Source organism: Sinocyclocheilus rhinocerous, unplaced genomic scaffold, assembly GCF_001515625.1.
Source record: "Sinocyclocheilus rhinocerous isolate Xijiao unplaced genomic scaffold, SAMN03320098_v1.1 scaffold303, whole genome shotgun sequence".
Classification (NCBI taxonomy): Eukaryota; Metazoa; Chordata; class Actinopteri; order Cypriniformes; family Cyprinidae; genus Sinocyclocheilus; species Sinocyclocheilus rhinocerous.
In genome coordinates, this window is record NW_015656152.1 from 966758 (window position 1) to 977763 (window position 11006).

The following is an 11006-nucleotide window of genomic DNA, read 5'->3' on the forward strand; positions in this document are numbered from 1 at the left end:
GGAAATTTACAAAATATCTTCATGGAACATGATCTTTACTTAATATCCTAATGATTTTTGGCATAAAAGAAAAATCGATAATTTTGACCCATACAATGTATTTTTGGCTATTGCTACAAATATACCCCAGCGACTTAAGACTGCTTTTGTGGTCCAGGGTCGCATTTCTGGTCTTACTGTGAACAAATCAATGCATGTTAAAAATATAACAAGCATTTTTGCAAACATGCTCCAAATACTGACTGCAAATACATTTAAAACATGTACACAAGCCTGAGTCAAACTCTTTTTGACTAAATGGATGTTATGCGTTGCATGTTCATATTGAAAACACTCTTTTTGCATAATTTCAAAAGCTGTTTTGCCACTTACATTGGTAGCTAATACCTCAGAGTATGTCAGTGCAATACTTGCAAAGCAAGACTATCTCTATCTAATGTGTGTCAGTCATAAAAAATACTGCAAAAACTCATGAACGTAGATCAATTATAGCATAAATAGCACGGTTCAAGCCTTAATGACAAGTAAACTGTCCGTTACACTCTTTAAACCTACTTACGTCAACATTAGACAGAGGTTTCCATTTCCATCTGTGACACCATCCGAGTGAGTTCAAAACTGTGTGTGCAGTACGAGTCTGTGAAACTCTCAAACGTCTGCAGAATACAAACCTCACATGAGTGTGAACTGAAACTACACAGCAAAAACATAAATTCTTATGTAAACGACTCTTGCATATTAAGCACCATGACCTGAGTGTGTTCACAAACGTTAGCCAATCATAACAGAAGTCATTTACATACAGAAGTCAAGTTAAATGCACATTAAAGGTACAGTAGCAAAAACAGCCTGTCTGAGAATCAAAGAAACCTCGAGTAACTTTTGGGGGGAAAAAAACACCCCATTAAGATAAATAAAGGATGTGAAAATGCAAAGGTTTTGCCATGTTTTTGAAAGAAGTCTCTTCTGCTCACCAAGGCTGCATTTATTTGATACAGTAATAATGTGAAATATTATTACAGTATAAAATAAGCATTTTCTACTTTAATATATGTTAAGATGTAATTTATTCCTGTGATGCAAAGCTGAATTTTCAGCATCATTATTCCAGTCTTCAGTGTCACATGATCGTTCAGAAATCATTCTGATATGCCGTTTTGCTGCTCAAGAAACATTTCTTATTGTTATCAGTGTTGAAAAAAACAGTTGGGCTGCTTCGTATTTTTGTGGAAACCGTGATATTGCTTTTTTCAGTATTCTTTGATGAACATTAACGTCTTTACTGTCACTTTTGATCAACTGAATGTGTCCATGCAAAAAAAAAGTTTTAGATTCATACTTTAAAAGTATTAAATTAATTTTAAACAAAACAAAAATCATACTTGAGCGTATGACCCATCACTACTGTGAAACACAACCAGTTTGCTTTTTTAACATTTATGAACACGGTATAAATGTAACCAGAGTCTGAATGTCTATCAATATTGAAGGCGTTATGAATGTGAAGCCAACACAAACACAAGCAGTATCTGAGCGGGATGTTTATTTGTGTGACAGTGAAAGCAGCGCATCGGCTGTGCATGTTTATTTTGACACAAAGTATATTTGCTCTGGCAGAGCCCTGACTGTAATAACACAACACTGAAAGAGCTTGATTTATGCGTCTAACGCTATAGTGTATATATCTAATGTAAGTCAGTTCATCCATCTATGGCCTCAAAGATGAAAAGTGACTAGTTAACGACCTACTGAGTTTGTTTTTGAGAATGTCCACCTCTCTCCTGAGCTGCTCCAGTTCTTCTCTGCGGAGTTTCCAGTCTTCAGTGTCACATGATCCTTCAGAAATCATTCTGATATGCCGTTTTGCTGCTCAAGAAACATTTCTTATTGTTATCAGTGTTGAAAACAGTTGTGCTGCTTAATACATGCTTGTTGAATAACATTATTAACTGCTTTCATCCTGACCCCAAACTTTTGAGCGATAGTGTACATATATGAGCGTGTGTGTAATTTCTTTACTTTAGAGCTGCGTTCATACTGTCTCCTTGTTTCTCTGGCCTCTGACTGGAGCTGGAACGTATCTATCTTCCTCCTGCCACACTACAGAAACACAACCAGTTAGCTTTTTTAACATTTATGAACACGGTATAAATGTAACCAGAGTCTGAATGTCTATCAATATTGAAGCCGTTATGAATGTGAAGCCAACACAAACACAAGCAGTATCTGAGTGGGATGTTTATTTGTGTGACAGTGAAAGCAGCGCATCGGCTGTGCATGTTTATTTTGACACAAAGTATATTTGCTCTGGCAGAGCCCTGACTGTAATAACACAACACTGAAAGAGCTTGATTTATGCGTCTAACGCTATAGTGTATATATCTAATGTAAGTCAGTTCATCCATCTATGGCCTCAAAGATGAAAAGTGACTAGTTAACGACCTACTGAGTTTGTTTTTGAGAATGTCCACCTCTCTCCTGAGCTGCTCCAGTTCTTCTCTGCGGAGTTTAGAGCTGAAACTGTGGACAGACGAAGATCATTATAAACCAGGGCTCTTCAACTCGGCTCCTGGAGGGCCGGTGTCCTGCAGAGTTTAGTTCCAACCCTAATCATACACACCTGACAAGCTAATCAAAGTATTCAAGACTATTTAAAAATGATGAACAGGTGTGTTGGATAAGGGTTGGAAGTAAACTATTCAGATCACTCGCCCTCCAGAACCAGTGATGATAAAAAAAAAAAAAAGTAAATTGTGGATATTAAGGTCATTTTACGCTAAAAACATAATTTACATTTTTAATTTTAATTTGGTCAGTTCCATTGTCTCAAAACTTCTCCAGTCCCTCAAAATGACTAAATAAGGATTTTTAAAATTATTTTATGGCAATTTAATTCCCAAACAGGGCTATTATCATTAACTAAAAATATTAAAACACTTTTCATAATTGAAATAAAGCTGAAATAAAATAAATGATAAATAATAGATGAATTGCCTTGGCAACTAAATGAAATGGGTTTAAGCATAAGCACTTAAATTATTAAATGGAATTAAATATTCAAAACTAGAATATTTTTATATAAAATTAGGAAATCATGGATATTAGGGTGTTTTTAAGCCTCTTTTAATTTGGTCAGTTCCCTTGTTGTCGAGACTGAACAATGTTGGAGTGCACAATATAAATACTGCTTATAAATATGTCACTAAAGAACCATTACAGACCTTTCTTCCTAGTTTCCTAGAGTCGCGGCTCGGTTGATCTGACCTCTCAGACTGCTCAGCTCTCGATCCATCTCTCAATTTTGGATTAATAAATCAAAACTACGGCTGTACAATTAATCATTTAGCATTATTCTTTTAAGGAATATCATACAATTTTAACAGTAAAATTATACTTTGTTGTGCATCACTTTATTTTACAAAAATGAAAAGGTACGGTTACATTTTAATTTGATTACATTTTAAAACATTAATTAAATCAGTTAAAATGTTATGCCTTCCACTGTTTTTGATAATGAAGTTATTAAATCATAAATCAAGAAAAATTTTAAACAGAATTTCTGAAAAATAAAAGGACCCTAATATTGTAAAAAAATTTAATAAATTAAATTGTTTAAGTTTTATGAATTCAACTGATTAGAAATGCTTTTTGATTATTAAAATTTAATTAAACCATTAAAACTAAATACAGAAACATTTTAATGAATTTGTGAAAATTTTAATGGAACTTGGGTAATAATAAAATGGATTTCATAGGGCCATAAAAATTACATTTTTGTTCAACTTTTGATAAATTGTTGTTTAACTGTGTAAGATTTCAATTGATTAGACATTCTTTTTGATTACCAAAATTTTATTTAACCATTAAAATGGAATCAAGAACTTTTAAAACGGAAAAAAACTGAATCCAGAAAAAAATAAAATGGAATTTAGAAAAAATTAGGGCCTACCAATGCATTATGTGCTGAAGATGAAATACTTATACTAAATGAAAATTAGAACTGAAATAAGTTTAGCCTCACGCACCATAATTATTTACTGGAAATAAATAAAATCTAAAACCAAAACTGAAATTAAAATAAATTAAACCTAAATAGCACTTAAAAAAATAAAAATTACAAAAGAACATTTTTACAATAAAATTACTTAAAATAAAAATATAAAGAGCTTATTTAAAACATTAATAAAAAATAAAAAAACTACAACAGTATATAAATATACTAAAACAACATTACTCCCAAACAGAATATGTAGTATTTTAATATTTTGACCATAAAACTTAATTAAAATTTCCAAGACTTCTGTAGGCCTGGAAGGTATTTTATGTATGTATTTAACTTCCCTTTTATTTCCAGATTAGGAAAAGAAAACAATAACACAGAACATCCCCATCTGCCAACATTTATTATTTAGGTTCCATTAATGGACTTAATCATTTAAAAACGAGTTTACCTTCTGTTTCTCTGGGAGATCTTCCATGTGTAGTAAGACGTTCCCTGTAAGACACATTATTAATAACTTTGTATTAAGCTTACTACAAAAGTCAGTCATGCAGGTGCAGAATAACATGAGTGTGAGTAAACAATGACAACATTTTAACTTTGAGTGAACTGTCGCTTTTATTTCATCTGCCAGACATAAAGAGCGCACTCTAGCAGCTAGCATCTACAACACACTAAACTGACACACATGTACAGAAAATTAAAATTAATCAAATTATTAGAGATGAAACAGTATCTTACCCTCATTTTTGCGCCGCTTTCATCAGCCTCGGAGATGATGGAGCGCAACTGCTGATCCCAGTTCATCCTGAGCGACCGATAATCAACTTCTCGATTAAAATGCGAGCCTAAACCCTGCCTGCGGTATGAATACACATAAAACCATGGGGAATTATGATGACAGGTGAGGTAACAGCGACAGGTAAACGGATCGCGTAGCGACACCTGATATAATAATAATGCAGAGGTGTTTCGGCTTTAGTAAACAAACGACTGAAACGACGCTTCAAAACACTGAGAGACCGGTAACTTCAGAGAAACCTCATGAACGCATGTCCTGTCATGGAAATTCTCATTAAAAGTGTTATTTTATGTCTAAAATCGTCTTTTCATGGGATCAGTGACAAGTTTAAATCCAGGAGCCACAATCACGCCACTTCCGGCACGACAGATGGATTATGGGAAATGTAGTTAATCTTGTTTAATGGCCGCTCACTCCTTAGGAGTAGTAGGCCTAGTAGTAAAAATGATGGAGAGAAAAAAAGACCCTCTATGTTATGATATGACTCCATCTACACATATTATATTCTACTGCATAAACCTGTGTGTTAAAAAATGTAAAAAGTACCCTAAACACATGAACACCTCATATCCCTGCTACAATATCCACAACATTGTACTTGGCATACAATCGAACTAATGCTATAGATAGACATTATACTTACATGTTCTGCAGTTTCTGGAATATATTTGTATAATTTCTAATTTATTAAAATAATCTTGTGTTAAACACGTCAATGAATGAGGCACAATATTACATTTTTCTAAAGTTTCGATAAATTAGCTTTAGTTTTGATTGGTATTAATATGGTATTTTTAAGCATATTTTCTTTTTTTTTTCTTTTTTTCATTTGACTTCTTCCCTTTAGTCAAATGTCAAATGTGGCACAGATAAAAACTAAAACATAACAAAAACCTGTTACTTGAAATGAACGTTAAGAGAAGTAAAATATTAAAACAACACTTAAACATAAATAATAAATTATATATTTTAGCTAGTTGCCAAAGCAACATTTCTTATTTTAATTTAATTTAACTTGATGTAGCAAAATATAACAAATTAAAACTGAAATAAAAATAAATAAAAACTATAGGCTACAGACAAAAAAAACAATGACACGAAAAACACAACAAAATTACTAAAACGTTAACAGTACCTCAATGATACTAAAATAACACTCATGCACTTGGTTGTTATAGTATGCATGTTTCAAATGTCCTTTTTATGTAATTTTATGACAAAAAAAAGTAATTGAATGTAACTTTTTAACTTTTGTGCCATTTATTTAAAGCACAAATGTACACACAGCAAATTCTTACAGTGTGAAGTGTCTCTTGTGTTTTTCTAGATTTGCAAAACAGAGAAAATAAGTGTTTTTTTAAAACGACATTTTACAGAATGTAGAATTAGAACAGGACTGATCTGTAAACGCAGTTTTCACTGTTTAAAACATTTCGGCCATTTGACCCATTTTAACCCATGATCGCATCCGAGCAGCGTTCTCCCGGTGTTCACCGTGCAAAGAAACAGACCCAGCAAAGCAACCATACCGAACGACCCACGGTGGCGTTTCTCAGGCTCTAACAGGACAGAACACAACACAGAAACATTTCTCTAGCTGTTTTGATCTGTATCTATACTGTCAGTTTAACTGTCTTTAATATTCGCAGATCAGATTGAGACTCACTTCCAGAAGAGTATCCATGAGCGTACAGCACCCGACTGACGATCCAGATCATTCCCAACACACTGGCCAGGCACTGAGAATCACAAACACAATAAAGAGTTCACTTCAGAGTTTGCATTATCTTGCATGTGTATTTAGAGTGCACCTCCAGGTAAGGGTTAATAAAGCTTGAATCTGTACTCACTGGATGCTGAATCCCTCCCACAGATAATTGAAACAGGAATGGCGACAAGAGTTCAACTCTGTTTCACAATAATAATTACAGATGTGAAAATCACTAAATCATCAGAAAATAAGGACAAACCCCCACAACATTCATTTTTATATGAAATGTAAAACATTCGGTAAACCGATATTTCTTGTCAAGGAAGCATTAATATTCTGCAGTAATATAAGATCTGCCCTGAACACACACATATATCTTGAGTGATGCATAATGTACATACGTGTTCTGATGCGCTCGCTGGATACAGTTGAATTTTTGACCAGTCTCTGGATCATCACTGTACATTGTCGGATACTAGAAAATAAAATTAAACTAATGCACGCATGTCATGAGACCATTAAGCAAAATCTTTAAAGTACTTTTGTGCTCTAAAAAAGTGGTTCTCAACCAGTGGGTTTGTTCTGATGGGTTGCAGACATGGTGGTAGGAATAAATGCTAATGTTAACAATCAAATGCAACTAAATGTATAATTGTGTATGGTTAGGATAGCAAAACTGATCAATTTTTAAAAGGGAAGGTTATGCTGTGTGTGAATTGTCTGTTTTTTTATGCTTGTTTGTTAATTTTATAGATGTAAAATAAAGTTGCAATGGGATAACTCTTAAGGGATTACTCTTAAATCTTCTGTAATTTAATTAGTTACTTCTGATGTAATTATATAGAACAATTCTATGTAAAAACAACACTGGATTAAAAATAAAAATGTATGTTTTTAATGTAAACATTTCCCTTTAAATACTTTGCTCAGCTCAAGAATAAGTTATGCCATTTAACATTATTTATTTGAAAGAATTAAGAGTAGATTCATGTCTATCCTTGTATTGCTCAACTTGTTGAGGTTGATATGGGATTTAGAAAGTAATTAGTAATAAGTAATGCAATACTTTTTAGAGAGAGTAATTAGTACAGTAATCGTAAAGGTTCAAACTCCATAAGCCCCATCCGGTCGTCCGTCAAGAAGCCAAATGCAAATCTGTTTATAAAATGGAACCATTTAAAAAGGTTTATTTTTTAAAATAACAATTATATTATAAAATATAAGAAATATGCATATCAAAATACTTTGTATTACCTGTTTTTTTATTTTCTTTTTTTAATCCTGAATAAAAATGTATTTTAGTTTTTAACGCCACGTCAGATGCAGGGCTATGGCGATAACAAAGTAATGCAAGTTGCACAATTAACAAAAAACAAAAATGATAAAATACACTAAGCTGAAAAATACTTAAATACAACAGCTGCCTATTTTAAACACTACAGTCTAGTAAAACCCCATGGGGGGGTGCTTTTGAAAACTTTTTTTTTCCTCCAAAGGCTGAGGGTGACCCAACTCCATAATGTTAGTGTAATCTGTTAACAACGCACATCATACCCGTCTTTTTAGGCAAGTATATTGTATAGGTATAGGCTACCGGATAATGGGTCTCATGTCATAAAATATTTTAATATTACCAAATTTGTATTTAACATGATCACAATTTAATAAAACGTAAGTTAGGCCTGTTAATTGTAACGATTTAATTTCCACGGTTATTCAAACAACGAATAAATCATATAGAGAATGTGAGCACAGCACATTTAGGCTATTTATCAAAGAATATTATCACTGACTTAAGTCTGGCACGAGTTTAAGATCTTTCAAAAAACTCCCCCGTTATAAACACTGAAGCTGTCTACATACTGTATGATGAATGAATCTCTTACTTACATCGTAGATACATCTGCACTTTGTTGCTTATGATGAGATCATTTGCGAGAGAGCAGAATTCAGTCAGCGAGCTCGCATTCTGAAATAAACTCCGGTGTTTCAGCGATGACTCATCTGAACGCTTCTAATTGGCCACTGCATCAATAAGCTCAACAGAATCGTGTGTGATTGGTTAAGATTCGCAACAAAGTAAAACACTTTTAAAAATAAATGTGATGCAGCATCTAAATGCATGATGCAGATCTAAATTTAATGCCGCAATCTACACTTTTTATTTCATTTTCACTTTATTCGCGACAGCCATAGATTTTGTTTAATTGTGCAGGGACATTTTTGCAAGATCATGCATGCAAAATAAATCGGTATAGCTTGATATTTTTAATAAAATAAGGAGACATTCAGTCATGATTGCTCCCATTTATTTTTGAACGTTCGCTACTCATCCATTTGGGCTATATTGATATTCACACGTTAATTTTATGTTATTTTGATAGAACCATCATTTCAATTAATCTCCATTGTGCAATCTAATGAGAATGAACTTCGCACTAGATTAAGGAAATCAGTACGTACTTGAGCAGGGATGCCAGGTCCCAGAAAAATTTCCAGCCCAAAGCTTACTCAAAACCCTCCCAAAAGGAATGAAAACTAGCCCTGGGGTCCGTTCTTCGTACTTACTTAATACATCTGAGGTTATTTGAAAGATTCCAGATCTAGTAATCGTGATAACTGATCTCTGGCTAATTTGGTTCTTCAAACGAATTAGCGGATTTGATTAAAATATCTGGATTAAGTTGTCTAAGATTAGTGCGCGTTCTCGTGTTGCCTGAAAAGGGCAGATATATCGATACTCAAAACCACGATCAGCAATGCAGCGATTGGCTGGTGGCAAGACAGCAACGTAATGACATCATATAATTAAAAAAGACACCTGACGAAAAAACTTGACAAATTTCTGGAAACAGCCAAGCGAACAAAACTAAAAGACTAACAAGACTGAGGCTACATTTACACCAGTGCGTTTTCGTTTTAAAACGCATAATTTTTGCCATGGTTACGCCTGTTGTTTACACTACTCTGGCGTTTTCGACCTTCGAAAACGCTGCAGACGGGGTTGCGTTTCAGTGTAACCGGACCAAAACGGAGACCCTTGAAAATGATGGCGTGGCTGCCCACATTCGGCTCTGCGTATCCTTGACGACCGTGTAAACAATGACGTCATGCACATTGTTGTACCTGCATGAATGGTCATGTGACCTGCGTTTTCGGTTGTGTACTTATGCTGCATTCACGCCATGTCGTAATTGCTGTAATTCCGAGATGACAACACGTGATGTTCTACTTGGAGCTGTTCACATGCTGCATTTACGCCATGTCATAATTACGATAATTTCGAAATGACAACACGTTAGGTTCTAATCGGAGTTGTTCACGTCCTTGGACTCTGAATTATGCATTTCTATGGCAACACTATCAACACCTAAACATAGCAGCTAAATGAACCTGTGGCTGTCAGGTGGTACAAGTCATAACTCTTAGAAAATCCCCAGTTTACAAGTTGTAATTACGAGTTCTATGAGGACGTGAATGCTTTTTACAAGTTGGCATCTCGTAATTACGGTAATTACGACATGGCGTGAACGCACCTACAGTCTATGGTTGTGAAGTGTCAAAGTCCCTTTAAAGTCCGCATGCAATCAAAATTGACTTTATTTACTTTACTAGCGCACATTGCTAGTAATGATGTGAACAATTAATCCGTGCAAGTTAAAAAAATTGTTTGTCTTCGTAATCTTTAATCAAAATCTGAACATTTACTTCCGCTCTGGAATGCAATTCCTTTTCTGATGACGTCAGTTTGACGGCTTGGGCAGAATATCCTTAAACCATAGCCTTAAACACACCCCTCTAACCGTTAGATTGCTATGAGTGAGAGACAGAGAGGAGGAGCGCAAAAATAAAACCATGCCCTCTATTCAATATTCCGTTTCAGCTGGAAATACGTCACTACACTGAAATAAAGTCGGCAGCAACTTCCGGTTCACGCGGACTTTAAGGCAAATCATGTCACTTGGCGGCCATCTTTGAAACGCCTCTCGGGCATGCAAGTGCAGCTCCTATCTCTTTGAATGGGGAAACATCAAATTCTCCAAAACAGTTTGCCAAGCTTACGATTAAATTTAATATTTGAAATCACCAATGAAATCTGACAACAACTGTCTCATAAATGTTGTTTCTTTTGCTCCAATAACGTTAAAAATAGCTTATTTTTCAGGCTAGACTAGTCAAAGCGCATGCACAGTCCTAAGCGTGCATCTCCAGAATGTTGACTGTTTCTATAGCAACCGGGACTTCTAACTACAGACCTGCGTGGGACGGGTTTTTCAGTCCCGCTCCCGCAAGATTCTGTCCCGCGCCCGCCCACTCCCGCAGAAATATATCTTATCTGGTCCCGCTCCCGCCCGCGACATTCATGTTTTGTCCCACTCCTGCCCGCAAAAGCCTGCATAAAAGTGATCTATATTTTTTTCAGTACATCAAATAAATTTACATAAAATGGTTCTGTAACATCTTCTAAGCTCCACAACATCCCAGCATAAACA

At 34.7% G+C, this 11006-nt stretch overlaps 1 protein-coding gene and 1 long non-coding RNA gene across 2 annotated transcripts; both read right to left on the bottom strand.

Moving 5' to 3' along the window:
• Positions 1-1899: 1899 nt before the first annotated feature.
• Positions 1900-3297, bottom strand: LOC107719378 (uncharacterized). The gene is made up of 3 exons (XR_001637511.1): positions 3222-3297; positions 2447-2520; positions 1900-2100 (listed from the first exon to the last, which is right to left on the bottom strand). It is a non-coding gene; the product is annotated as an uncharacterized LOC107719378 (long non-coding RNA).
• A 2745-nt stretch (positions 3298-6042) lies between these two features.
• On the bottom strand, positions 6043-6999 carry LOC107719376 (microsomal glutathione S-transferase 3-like). The gene is made up of 4 exons (XM_016526786.1): positions 6915-6999; positions 6653-6710; positions 6469-6541; positions 6043-6361 (listed from the first exon to the last, which is right to left on the bottom strand). The coding sequence occupies exons 1-4, from the start codon at positions 6977-6979 to the stop codon at positions 6219-6221; spliced, it is 339 nt and encodes a 112-aa protein (XP_016382272.1). The 5' UTR covers positions 6980-6999; the 3' UTR covers positions 6043-6218.
• Positions 7000-11006: the final 4007 nt, after the last annotated feature.

Excerpts from the sequence above, each read along its gene's own strand:
- LOC107719376 (XM_016526786.1), bottom strand. The coding sequence starts at position 6,979 with ATGTACAGTGATGATCCAGAGACTGGTCAAAAATTCAACTGTATCCAG. Across the intron at positions 6,711-6,914 it reads CAGCGAGCGCATCAGAACAC|AGTTGAACTCTTGTCGCCAT; the intron begins GTATGTACATTA and ends ATTGTGAAACAG. Across the intron at positions 6,362-6,468 it reads TCATGGATACTCTTCTGGAA|AGCCTGAGAAACGCCACCGT; the intron begins GTGAGTCTCAAT and ends CTGTCCTGTTAG.